This window comes from Simochromis diagramma, unplaced genomic scaffold (genome assembly GCF_900408965.1).
Source record: "Simochromis diagramma unplaced genomic scaffold, fSimDia1.1 OVJJ01000171.1, whole genome shotgun sequence".
In the NCBI taxonomy this organism is placed as follows: domain Eukaryota; kingdom Metazoa; phylum Chordata; class Actinopteri; order Cichliformes; family Cichlidae; genus Simochromis; species Simochromis diagramma.
In genome coordinates, this window is record NW_024387222.1 from 1,464,304 (window position 1) to 1,477,659 (window position 13,356).

At 50.1% G+C, this 13,356-nt stretch overlaps 1 protein-coding gene across 3 annotated transcripts; it reads right to left on the minus strand.

Moving 5' to 3' along the window:
* Nucleotides 1–88: 88 nt before the first annotated feature.
* Nucleotides 89–13,350, minus strand: LOC120746618 (ATPase family AAA domain-containing protein 2-like). 3 transcript variants are annotated; one of them, XM_040052039.1, is made up of 26 exons: nt 13,332–13,350; nt 12,760–12,844; nt 12,329–12,401; nt 10,861–10,939; nt 10,654–10,779; nt 10,415–10,481; nt 9,839–9,910; nt 9,581–9,689; nt 9,327–9,442; nt 8,686–8,860; nt 8,284–8,372; nt 7,954–8,113; nt 7,606–7,696; nt 7,198–7,512; nt 7,021–7,123; nt 6,516–6,702; nt 6,120–6,305; nt 5,887–6,022; nt 5,607–5,803; nt 4,712–4,871; nt 4,245–4,367; nt 4,083–4,154; nt 2,499–2,957; nt 1,679–1,800; nt 890–1,018; nt 89–740 (listed from the first exon to the last, which is right to left on the minus strand). In XM_040052039.1, exons 2-26 carry the CDS (start codon nt 12,780–12,782, stop codon nt 708–710), a joined length of 3,402 nt encoding a protein of 1,133 aa, XP_039907973.1. In that variant the 5' UTR covers nt 12,783–12,844; nt 13,332–13,350; the 3' UTR covers nt 89–707. The 3 variants fall into 3 exon arrangements, with proteins under 3 accessions (XP_039907973.1, XP_039907974.1, XP_039907975.1); XM_040052040.1 differs by lacking the exon at nt 2,499–2,957; XM_040052041.1 differs by lacking the exons at nt 10,415–10,481; nt 10,654–10,779; nt 10,861–10,939; ... (1 more) ...; nt 12,760–12,844; nt 13,332–13,350 and adding an exon at nt 10,035–10,391.
* Nucleotides 13,351–13,356: the final 6 nt, after the last annotated feature.

Below are 13,356 nucleotides of genomic sequence, written 5' to 3' on the forward strand. Positions count from 1 at the left end.
AACCACTAACAATGTATAAAAAGACTTTATTTTGAAGAAAGCGGAAGCGTCTGTCAGCGTGCTGAGGTCAGTGTGTGACATTAATTAATTATTTTTTAAATATACACACATATATATATGAGCATGGAGGGCACGAGCAGAGCCTTTGTGGTTACGTCACATGGCTGCGCTCCGACTTTCAGAGTAAAAGTACCATCACGCACACACACAGGAGAGAAAATCCACCATCATAAACTGAACTCTAGCCTTACTTACAAATCACTAATATCATTTATTTTATTTAATACTAACGGATTCATGTGAGAAACTGAAAGAAGCTCTTTGAGTCTGAAGCCCTTGAAACTGTTTCCAGCTCTCTGTAAACACTCAGATACTGACGTTTCCCAGCATCTGCGTTTCTGTCAACTCTTCTGAGGCCTGTGACCCCAGCTGCATGTTTTCATGGTTTTATTCTGTGGTTTCGTGCTGGAGTCGCATGTGCAGGCTTTCAGCGGTCAGCTGAACAGGAAACAGACGGCGGCTTCATTCACGCTCACAGAGACTTTATTAAAGCGACATCAGACAAACAGCATGGAGATAAACATGGTATTACTGTTTGAAAAGCACTGCGATAAAGCACACCTGAGAGGAGAAACTGAACGATTCCTGACGAATGAACGACGCGTTTGTTTGAACACTGAGGTTTATTGAAGTCGAGCTGCTGGAGGTCAGGAGAATCGATCGATTTCTGTCTTCATTTCCTGGAAAACAAAAGTGAGAAAACTGAAAATGTGCTGATGGTGTCTGTGCGCTGCAGGCTGGAGGCTGGTACCTGATAAAGTAGCTACTGTAATCAGTTATTTATACTGAGGTCACATGAGCGCCCTCTGGGTCTCTGTGGGCGTCGTACCTGCAGCAGCTCTGCCTTGTTGCAGTTGTCTCTGTGTCGGTAGATGCACTGAGCGAGCCGGGCGTAAAGCTTCTCCAGTGGCTCCACCTCGGCGCCATCCGTCTTCGCCACGGCTCTCCTCAGGAGCTCCTGGAAAACAGAAACCGGTTTGAGGTGGTGCCTGCAGAGGCCCGTGGGGCCCACGGCCCCTGCTTTCAGACCTGTGAGCAGCTTTTATTCATTACTGGCTGCTGGGGTGGGGGAGGGGATGCTGTGCGACTTCCTGTTTGTTTCCGGTCTGAAAGCAGCTCTTCAACCGTTGGTGCTGCAGACTGAAGATGTGAGCAGACGGCTTCCTCCAGTCAGACATGAGCAGATTCCTTGATGTTCAGCTTCCTGACGACTCGCTGAGAGCAGACGGAGACGAAGAAGAGCTTCCTCCTCATCGTAAAAGGACAAACTCAAGGCGTCTGACCGGTAAAGCAGGACAGCCGCAGCTTCTTGTTCCTCATGTTTGTCAAGTACACTTCACTCTGTATGTAAACTCAGACGGACCATCCAGGTATGAAGAGTGAAACGAAGCTGGACATGTAAATCTGCAGTTACGTTAACAGCCAGCAGGGGGCTCCAGCTGTGTCTGTGACCTTGTTAACTCTGCGTTGATGGGTTTACGGTCACACTGAGTACAGTGTGAAGGTTATTCTCTTCACGCTGATCCAGGATCTGCTCACTGATGAACGCTGACTCTAATGAACACAGCGTCACGTTGTATTCAGTCTGAGCCCCTTAAAGAGGCGAGCTGGGACTCACCTTCAGTTTGCTGCGATCGACGATCAGCGGTGGAGTTTCTTCCTGCTGCTCCGGCCTGTCCCGACTCAACACCTGCTCCAAAGCCGCCTTGTTGGCCCTCGACTCAGACTGTTTGCTCTTCTCTGAGGAGGAAGACAAGCAGAGGAAGAGGGCATTACCCTGCAGTGCCTCCCACAAACAGCCAACTCTATGCCTTCACAGCTGGAATCAACCAGGTTATGGCAAAAAGAAATGACTGTGGAGTTTTCAGCTAACGGTAGACATCATTTTCTTTGGGATTAATATTCTGATTTGTTAGAAAGCTGCAACACACACACACACACACACACACACACACACACACACACACACACACACACACCAGCCGTGTTATTGGTCAGATAATTTTAAAAACACCACTCAGCGCTGCGTCAGAGGAACTGCAGTGTTCTCACACCTGGAGGCGGAAGCTAACAGGTCAGGTCTGATTGGCGTGATGCAGCCATCAGATTTACAGATGCAAAGCTCCGCTGTGTGTGTGTGTGTGTGTGTGTGTGTGTGTGTGTGTGTGTGTGTGTGTGTGTGTGTGTGTGTTATTTACAGTGTGTGCTGAACCACAGAGCCGCGTTAGCGCTCCTGCAGCGCGTTTCATTCAGACTAAAGCAGCCGGCTCTGACACCTCACACGCTCCTCCTGCTCGATGCCCGGAGCGCTGCGGAGCCTCGTAGCGTGAAGCGGCGGCCTGTAGAAGCTCGATCGGCAGCGGCTGCGCTCTGAAGCGGTCCAGTGAGTCGGTTAGTACAGCGAGGCGCTCGCACTGCTCGTGCTCACGCGCACAGACCTAAGCTGTCTGCGGTCTGGCCGTTCAGCACAGTCTCCGGGCCTGGGAGGGTCTTTGATGAGCGGGTTCGACGCACGCCTACAGGTACGCCATCAGCCAGCTGGCGATGAACCGGCTCGGTGTGGCAGTGATACCCGTTCGTGAGGACTCCGTTGTGGGCTCTTGTGATGCGGTTTGGGGTGCGATGGAACCCACTCAGGCCGCCGTCACTGCTCTCTGATGGGCTGGACGAGCCAGCACCAGCAGACCCGTTCACCGCTCGCCGTCCAGCAGCTCTGACCTCCTCCGCACTCGACTCAGAGCTGAACTTACTGGACATGGAGGAGAGGGAGGTGAAGGAGGAAGAGGAGGAGGATGGGACTGGTGGCTCCTCCTCCTTCTTCTTCTTCTTAGGTTTCTTAATGACGCCGGTGCTCCACTTGGACTTTCGGGGCCGTCTGTAACGTTTCTTCTTACGAGCTGGAAAACAGAAGTGGGGGTGGGGGTGGAGCGGGGAGGAGGAAGAGTAAAGGTCATTAGAGAGAAAGGTCACTTCTCGTCCTCTCTGCCTCTTCCTGTCCTCGCCTGCCCTGCGGCTCTCACGTTTGAGCAAACACTGTGGCTTCCTGCTCTCGCTGCTTTCGCTTTCACTGAGACGTTTTTAAAAGCAGCTTTTTGCCGCAGCAGCCGAAAGAAGCGCCAAGCTCTCTGTTCATCAGACGTTTCACAGCGTGAGACGAACCCGGAGCCTCAGTCCTGCTGCGAGTCTGTGAATCCATCGTTAACATGACGACTTCTGTTTTACTCTCATTTGATCTAAAAGCTGCTCTGAGGAGGCGATCCCAAAGAAAAAACACATTTCTGTAGATCCACAGACGAGGAGAATCAGCTCGCTGGCTGACAGACGACTTTATATATATATATATGCAGCGTGGGGGAGATAATCGATGAGAGCACGCAGTGTTTATAGAGGCCATCCCTGCTTTCTACATGACCAGTTGAACACATAAATCACGCACACGTATAAATCATACCTGCGATACTGCAACGCAGTGTTTGCTGCGGCACCTTTACTGCACACAGAATCTAACCGCGGATCACAGGAATCAGGAATCAAAACTGATTCATTACTTATGGTTTTTATAAAGTTTGATGGTTACAATCTTATAAAATCGACTGTTTTTGTGATTTAAATGTCATCTTTTTGGCATTTTGTGAAAGCAGCTGAGTTTTGAGAACTTCTGAAGAATATTTTTGGAGCAGCCTGATGTCCTAATGTTTGGTACGCGAGTCCAGAGTCTGAAACAGGAAGTGAAACTGGTGCACTCATCAACTGTCACTTCTCTCTCACGGACCAATTAAAAGTAGGGGCGGGGCTTATCAGCACTGCTAACAGTGGCTGAGGAGAACCTGACGGGTGGTTGACGGCTCACTGGTGCACACGCTGACCCTGACGGTGATCAGACCTGATGTGATGTCTGCTGGTTTGCTCTCACGTCACTCATATTTCTAACAGTTTTGTAAAGCAGCTGCTGACGTCTGTGACTAACAGTGCGCAGAGACTCTGAGCCGCCCCGTGCTGTTTCAGTTCAGGGGTGAACTTACGTTGGAGAGTGTTTCTGGAGAACGCCGAGCTGCAGACGCCATCGGCCTCCTGCGGGTTGGCCACCATCAGAGCTGTCACCAAAATAAAAGTCTTAATATAAAGTTTGACAGTACACTGTTAGCAGCAGCTGGATGAGGCGTGAACATCTGGCTGAGTTTCACCTCTGTGGATGCGCGACTCTCTGATCTCCTCGCAGACTCTCTCGAAGTCTTCGTCCAGCTCGTCTCTGATGATGGCGCGGACCGTGTCCTTCAGGGCGCACGCTCGGTGACGGATGTTGCGATCTGACACACACACACACACACACACACACACACACACACACACACACACACAGTAAAACAAACAGGTTTTTTTATCACCTCTCCGCAGGTGAGTCCAGCTGAGAAATCGGCTTCTGTTTAGTTCGTCTCTCCTCAAACAGACGCAGACAAACAGAAAAGGATTTTTTTCCCCCCACCCAACAGCTGAACTTATAGCCCCGCCCATTGTGGAAATGTTTCCACCTGGAGACGCCTGCTCCGTCTGTCTCATACAGACAGCAGAAGAAGAAGAAACTTAAGAAAAGGAAGGAGACTGTGGGGCAGAGGACAAACTAAGAGAGCGGTCACGGGTGATGTCGTCTCACCCATGGGGTCGCTGTCCGGGTTGTACTCCAGAGCGTTCTTCCAGATGAAGTCAGCGTCTGCCATGAACTCGCCGACGGTGACGTACTTGTGCTGGTCGATGTTGGTGAGCAGGGTGGAGAGGTCCATGGGCTTCTTAACCACCATCAGATAGTCGGGGACCTGGAGGAGAGGAAGGAGGGTTTCTGCTGATGGTGTTTGGTTTGGCCACTCGGGGGCAGCAGAGACAAATACTCTGGGCTGATTCACAGATCGAACAGGCGAGAGCGGCAGCGTTGTTTCCGTTTTATAAACCCCTGGTTGGCCTTCCCCTGACACCAATGAGCCAATCAACAGTCAGAACAGGAAACAGGCCAATCATGATGTCATGCACGGTGTCGGCGTGTGGCTGCGGTCTGACGTGATTGTAGTAAACATTTCTGACGTCTGCTCCGCGTGCTGATGGGAAACTAAAATCTGATTTAGTGAATGCTGAATGTGTGGATTTGTTCCAACATTCTATTCACTTTTATCTATATGTCACTAAATCACAACAGCAGTTGCCTCAAGGTGCTTTATCTGGTAAGATACAAACCCTGCAATAATATAAAGAAAACAGAACAGCCCACAGTCAGGCGACCTCATGAACAAGCACTGTGGCGACAGCGGGAAGGAAAAACTCCCTTTTAACAGGAAGAAACCTCCGACAGAACCGGGCTCAGCTAAGACGACTGCTGACCCGTGAGTCTGGTCTTGCCATCTGACCTCATCAACCTGCACTGAATCTGCTGCACGCTTTTTTAATAACATGTACGGCGTGGAGCTGGGAGGAAGGCGTGAACTGATCCGATTCCGTTTGTTTAATTATTCACGACCTTAAAACTGAGATGTCGGCGTGTCTTTCTCTCAAACTCTCACCTCCTCGATGTCGACCGGTTTGGTGAAGGCTTTGAAGCGGCGGTCCAGAGACAGGCGCTCGGTGATGTTTCGCAGGAAGAGACGGAGCTCTCGCAGCACGTCCTCCTCCTGCTCCTCCAGGCGGAGGTGCTCTTGCTCTGACATTTTGCGAGGAGGCGGCGGTGGAGCTAGGGGGAGGACCTCCATTGCCTGAGATACTGAGAGAGGAGGAGGAGGAAAGAGTGAGCGATCTATCACACTCTGGGCTTAACAACCGCAGCATGAAGGCGGAGTCACACACATGTTTTTCTCTTAGAGGGAGGGGCCTCGGCCGCCTGGTTCAGAATGAGATCCTGGAAGAAGCTGGTCCTCTCCTGCTGGGTGGGAACTCTGAGGACGTAGACCTCCCCGTAGTCCTCCCGAAACAGGCTCTGAATCTGGGAGCGGCACAGCATCGAAGATAAAAACCTGTAAAACCTCCACGCACAGGGACACAGCTGAGGGACAAAGGAAAGATAAAGCTTCAGTCCTCACCTCTGGGTCCAGCTGCTGGAAGGACACGCTGCAGGTGGCGAGGAGGAGGATGGGGGAGAAGGACGGGATGCTGCCCAGCAGGCTGAGGAAGGATGCCCTCAGTGCCGGCCCCGCAGTGTCCCACCACTGCTGGATGTGCGGTATGTAGAGGATGCTGGGAGACGTCCGCTTGGCCTCACAGAACACCTGATCAGGGGAAAGGTCAAAGTTCACATCCTGAGACTGTCCGGCACAGACAGGCTGCTTTAAATAATTAAAAACATTACAGAGTCAGAAAGAACCACAGAGCCGCCTGTTAACACTTCTAAAACGATTAAATGAAGTTTTTATGAAGTGTGTTTGTGTTTGTGTGCACATGCGTGTCGACCTGTAGATGCACATGTCTGGAGGAGTCACCTGTGCACAGGCTTCCTCTGGCGAGGTGCTGCTGACACCAAACAGCACCGCTGAGTCCAGGCTGTGGACGGTGAAACGCTCCAAAGCGTGCAGGATGGCGGGGGCCAGGTGGGAGGTTTGACCAGCGCCAGGACGACCTGCCAGCAAGATCCTGGGGCGGTGAGACGTCGGCTGTTTGACGGCACTCCTACAGGTCGGGGGAGAGGATCAGAGAATGCAGCGTGGGGGAGATAATCGATGAGAGCACGCAGTGTTTATAGAGGCCATCCCTGCTTTCTACATGACCAGATGAACACATAAATCACGCACACGTATAAATCATACCTGCGATACTGCAACGCAGTGTTTGCTGCGGCACCTTTACTGCACTTTAACACACAGAATCTAACCTCGGATCACAGGAATCAGTGAAAATGTGGCGCTTTGACCCAGCTTTAGACTCGGCTTCTGTTACCATGGTGATTCACTTCATAGTCACGCCCCTCAGGTGTGGATAAAGGCTCACCTGAAGAAGTGCAGGAAGGTTTTGTTCTTGGAGGGTTTGGAGATGCTGGGGCCCTCGTCTTCGTCAAACATCAAAGTGTCATCGACGATACCCGAGGTCAGGTCTGACACAGGAAACAGGAAGTTTGTAAACAGGAAGTGATGTGTAGACACAGCAGAACTTTGGCCTCTGGCTCACCTGGTTCCCTCTTCCTCTTCATGCCCTCCTCAGCGTGTGGAAACATCCTCTGCAGGGCATTGAGGATTTCTTGCAGGGCGCCGCCTAGAAGCAGGTGGACCACAGGGGACAGCGGTTTGGCCGGGGAGGCGGCAGAGCGGTGCGAGGTGGGCGACATCTTCTTCAGGGCTGCTGCAAAGTCGCAGCTGCTGACGGCGATGGAGGAGACGTCCAGCAGGAGCTTCTGGGACGTGCCGTAGATCTGCGGGTAGCGTCGGCGCAGAGCGCACAATGCCGCCTCGGTGCACACCGCCCTGATATCAGCGCCGCAGTAACCTGAGAGCGACGGAGGCTCAGGAAGTCAGGTTACCAATAAAAAAAACAACTTCATTTTCCTGAGACAAAAAAAGCTGCTGCCATTTTTCTCACCGACACATTTTTCTGACAGTTCATCGAGAAAGTCTTCAGACGGAGGAGGTTTCCACTGCCGAGTGTGGATCTTCAGAATGTCTTTACGAGCCTGAAACACACACACACACACACACACACACACCTAAATTAAGGTCCCTGCTGCAGTTCCTCTGATGTCCAGCAGAGGCTCCAGCAGAGGCGGCCTCAGACTCCCACGGTAAAACTTTACAGCAGAAACAAACACGTTTACATCCTGATCCTGAAACAATCACTTCCCTTCATCACAACCATGCTGGTAGATTATGACGCTGCACAGATTATGGATGCAGCTGAAAATATATAAAATCTAATAAAGTAAAGAGTCACCTCTCTGTCGGGAAGGCCGAACAGGAACTCGCGGTCAAAGCGCCCAGGCCGCCGCAGGGCAGGGTCGATGGAGTCGAGCCGGTTTGTGGCTCCGATCACAACGACCTCCCCTCGACTGTCGAGCCCGTCCATCAGAGCGAGGAGCGTCGACACGATGGAGCTGCGAGGATTTCCATTTATTTAGTCCGGCACACGTTTCCTTTGTGTCAGGAATAACTTTACAAACAGATTATTACTAATCTACAGCGGCGGCGGCGCCTCTGACCCGTTACACTGGACCTCAAACTCTGACACCGCTGAGGTGACACGTGTGGAGAAGCTGAAACTGACCTGTGGATCTGGTCCTGCCTGCTGGATCGGACCGGAGCCAGACCGTCGATCTCATCGAAGAAGATGATGGACGGACGCATCCGATACGCCTGAGGACCCCACACACACACACACACACACACACACACACACACACACACACACACACACAAACACACACACACTTTAAACCTGTTCACGATGAATTAAATGAATTCAAATTCACAGGGTTTGTTTAACGAGTTTGATTTCAAAGTTTCTAACACAGACACTGTCAGAGTATTAAAGTGCTGCTGACACAAACGGATGTATATGCAGATATAGGTCACAGCGTCTGCTCAGAAGCAGCTTCTCTCTGCTCAGACTCATTAAACTCACTCAAATCATATTTCCTGCTTCAGTATGACTCAGGTGAACGTTTACCTGCTCAAACAGCAGCCGCAGCTGCCGCTCTGACTCGCCCACCCACTTGCTGAGGACGTCGGCTCCCTTCCTCATGAAGAAGGACACCTTCCTGTTGCCGTGGCTACACTCGTTGGCCAACGCCCGTGCAACCAGCGTCTTCCCCGTCCCGGGAGGGCCGTAAAACAGACACCCTCTGCAGAGAGACGCAGGTGGAGCGTGTTCACTGTGTAATCCGTCTTAAAAACATGAAGTCCAACCTTTGACCTCGGCCCACTCACATCATTCAGTCTCATGTTTCCTCTGAGCTGCAGTCTCAGCAGGACTCAGTAACTACTACAGCACACATTTACCTTTGTGAGAAGGTAAACTCATCATGTCCCTGCATCAAGCATCACTCACCTCTGAAGGTTTCTTTATATATTTAGAATCTGGGGTACACAAGCGTGTATTCATATCTTTGTGGGGACCAAATATAGAAAGTTTACTATACTTGTGGGGACCAACATTCTGGTACCAAAGACTTTGAAGGGATTTTAGTCTCAGGGTTACAGTTAGGTTAAAGTTAGGGTTAGAGGCTAGGGAACGCATGACGTCTATTAGACGTCCCCACAAGACATGAATACCTGACATGTGTGTGTGTGTGTGTGTGTGTGTGTCACCTGGGAGGCTGAATCTTGAAGTTGTCAAAGACCTCAGGGTAGAGAAGGGGGAAGACGACCATCTCCTTCAGAGCTGAGATGTGACCTGACAGACCCCCAATACTGTCAAAACCCACCTGAGGAAGGAAGGAAGGAAGGAAGGAAGGATATAACAGGATCAGGTGGAGAACAAAACAACACAATTAGAAGATTTTTCTGTGAATCATGTGTAAAACACGAGGTCACAGGAGAACATATCTAAGGTTTAATCTCACAGATTGGTCGATGGCCATGGGATCGATGTCCGCCAGGCCCGCTCCTGCAGCCATCTTGTCGTTGCGGGTTCCCAAAAGGTTGCCGGTACGCAGGCTGAGTGGGAGACAGCTGAGAGCGAGAGACAAGTCTCAGTAAGACAGGCAGCAAACCACATCTGATCTACTCCATACGCCTCGTGCTTCACAGTTAAAAGCATTGATGATGGACGATGTATCAGGAAGTGGTTTGATGATCCAATCAGATTGGCTGTCTCTGACCTGTCAGGGGCCTCCTCCTCTTCATCATCAGAGTCTTCATCAGACTGTTTGGACCAGGCGCTCTTAGTGGGTCTGCAGGAAGAAACAGAGACCTGAGTGTGACGGATGAAGGTGAAGCATCCAACAGGTGAAGTTTTGGTGATGATGATAAGATCTGTTATTCCTGTAGTGAAGGCGGAGATTTTACATCACCCACCTCGGCACTGTGTTTGTGCTGCTGGAGCATTTTTGATGACATCAGCTGACCAACAGCATGGCTGCTGAGGTTACAGCACTTACAGGGCTGAGCTCCAGTTTGGTGAAATCGTAGGACTTTAAAAGCAAGTTTGTAAAGGTTTTAAAAGCCAGTGATGTCACAGTTTATACGTCAGTCTATGGTGGCCCCTCAGGATCAAACGGATACAGGAACATTTGTGAGGGAAAATAAATAAAAACAAGAATGCAGAAAAAGTGTGACCTGAGTTTTCGAGGGTTTAGCCTGTGTAGCCAACCTGCTTCAGACTACATCATACTTCAGCGTTCAGCTGTGTCCTGCTTTATTTGAAGGAGAGAGGAAAGGCGTGTCCACGCTCTGACCTGAAGGCTGCTCTGCGGGTCGTGTTCGCTCCGGAGGCGCTGACCGGGAAGGTTCCTCTCAGGACGTCTAATCGATACCAGAGAAAACAAAATCATCAGAGCTGGAGCTTCAGTACGTTTCAAGTGTGTGGTTTTATTTTTCTCCTGAAGAACCCGTTGTTCACCGATTTGTAGGCTTTTAGGGTTTTTATTGCATTACTCAGCATGTACAGACGGCGTGTTTGGAGCGGCGTACTGACCGCTGGTCGGGCCTCGGTACAGCGACGAGGCTCGGCTCAGTTTGGCATCAACGTTGTGGCCGACGCTGCAGTTGCTGTCTTCATCTGCTGTTACGGCCTTCCTGCTGTCCTCGTCAAAGCCCGCCCCTGGAGACACCAGAGAAGACGTTTTTACCACCACGTCTCCCTCTCATCATCATTCCTCTGCTCCTAACCATCTGCACTGACCTCGGCTGTCCTCGCTGTCGCTGAGCTCTCCTCGCAGTGGGACTGGTGTTTTACTCCTCTGGGCTTTAGAGTAGATCTTCTGCAAATGTATCAGTTATCAGGTGTGTAACGATCAGTTAATCATCCCTGTGTTTATCCAAGTAATGCATCTGATTAAAGTGACCAACGTGACAACGAGGGATGGGACTGTTTTTGGACATTTCACAGATCAGTTAACTCGTTACTGAGGAACATTTCAGAACCGCTAATATAAACACAAACTCCCACTGTGGACACAGAGCTGTGGGCCTGTGTGATGTCACAGCTCTGACAACTCAGACATTACACAGATCCATGAGTAGAAGAAAACTTGACCAAACTGAGAGTTTCAGGCAAGCTTTTGGTTCACTGGGATTACTGCACATACAGACTCATTATTAGAAACCTGACTGGTGTGAACATCCACGGCTGGGACAGAAGATCTGTGAGCCCGCTGTTGTTCTCTGACAGGATGTAAAGCACACGCCACACTTCACACACTCTGATTACAAACGTCTCAACGACTCTCGTTGTTTTACTCATTCAGAGCAGCAGAAACTCCATGTGAGGAGGAAATATGAACATGTGGACACAAAATAAGGGCTGGTGCTTGTCGGCTGCTTTCCAATATGGTGCCAGCTGATATAGACGTTGCCCCCTCCCCACAAGCCGCGAGCAGTGGGAGGGGGGCTGGGTGCAGCCGGGTCCACCGCCCTCATAAAGACCTGATAAGAGAGGCAGCGCCCACTGAGACGGCGGCCTCAGCTGAGGGTTTACAGCTGACTCGGGATGTAAACAAACTCTCAGCGTTGATTATCAGCGTAAAAACATAAACACAGCTCCACGGCAACAGTGACGCCACAAAGCGCACACACGCGTGTGCCTTTATAAACACTGCAGCTGCCTTAGATGTTTGTGTTGCAGTGCAGTCTGGGTAATGATGCCAAAAGGTTACGGTGAGGGAAACATGTCCTCTGTTCATGTTTTCTATTTGATCCTTAAAGAAAGAAAAAGACTCAGACGGTTTGTGATGATGGAGACGATCACACTGACCCCAGAACAGCTGGTGACCAGCGCACAGCTGTCTGTATCTGAGCACACTGTTTGGGCCGATGTCACTCCTGGTCAACGGGGTCGTGACCTTTGATGACCTCTGACTTGTGGCAGAAAATACTTGACACAGCGTCTGGTTTGAGTCCTCGCTTATACAGATGAGCATCTGTGAGCTCTTTAATTACAGTACTGTGCTGACCCTCGTTTCTTTAAAAGTCTGAAAAAGGTTTTCTTTTTCACTCATTTTCAGTCCAGTCCTTCTACCCGAGCGTGTCCAGAGGAATGATTTTGCCTGTAATAACTGAGAACTGAACAGAGACGTTTCTTTGTGCAAACAGGCAGGATAAATACTTATAAATACTTATAGTCACTGATCCTCTCTAACGGCTCTACTCACTCCTTCTTTGTTGTTACTGAGCCGCCTCTTCTTCTTCATGCTGTCCATCCTGTTCAGGACCGACCTGGCGGCGCTGCAGAGAGAACAGCGTGGACGTCACCACGATTCAATCTACCGTATTATCACAATCGTACAGGTTTGTGGCATAAAGATCAGTGCAAACACGGCGGACGGCCACATGTGGCCTCATTCATCACATCACTCTGAGCTGCTCAGGTTAAACTTCAGACTTTTAATGTATCAAAGACATCCGTGAATCCCAGCAGGGACGATCAAACAGAGCTGTTGTTCTGTGTGCTTCTTTCTTTGGCTGTCTCAGGGTTAACAATCAAAGTGTCATTGATGGCATCATAACCTGAACTCATCTCAGTTTCTACGTCACTGCTTTTACTGCACCTCCATCACCTCACATGTCAGGAGGACTTTCTTACTTGGTGCTGATGCCGTCGAACATGTTGGAGGCCTCGTACCTGCTCGTCACTTTGGTCAGCCTCGTGCTTCTCCTCAGCCGGCCGCCTGACACGCACGCACACACGCACGCGCACACACACACACACACACACACACACACGGGGGGGAAACTACAACCTTTAATTCCTGAGCTCGTGTTTCCAGCTGATGCTGGACTGTTTTACATTAAGAGGTGTTTCTAATGTTGTGTCCAATGCATCTTCAATATGAAGTCATAATATTAGAGACATGTGCAGGTACACAGCACTGATGGGTAAAACCACCACTGAAGCTCAGCATATTTTAAATACATATTAAAACCGTTTCCCCTCATAAACATATAAAATATCAGGACTTTGAATGATGCTCTTACATAAATAAATATTCAGAGAAATGTTTTGTTCTGCAGCTGGAAAAATAATGGACCACTTTGTGGTCTTGCGCTGTTCCTGTGTCTGAGATGTTTTCCTGTCTTTGTGTGTAAAGTTTAATAAAGTGCACAGTGTAAACTCTGAGACCTTTCACGTCTTCCTGTTAGCGTTGGTTTTCTCACCTGAACGCTTCTGGAGCCGCTGAGA

What these genes read in the sequence shown, in the direction of transcription:
- LOC120746618 (XM_040052039.1), bottom strand. Translation starts at nt 12,782, where the DNA reads ATGTTCGACGGCATCAGCACCAA. An exon ending in CCATGGCCATCGACCAATCT is followed by an intron (nt 9,443 to 9,580) that starts GTGAGATTAAAC and finishes TTCCTTCCTCAG; the next exon opens with GTGGGTTTTGACAGTATTGG. An exon ending in AGAGTCGCGCATCCACAGAG is followed by an intron (nt 4,155 to 4,244) that starts GTGAAACTCAGC and finishes TTTTGGTGACAG; the next exon opens with CTCTGATGGTGGCCAACCCG.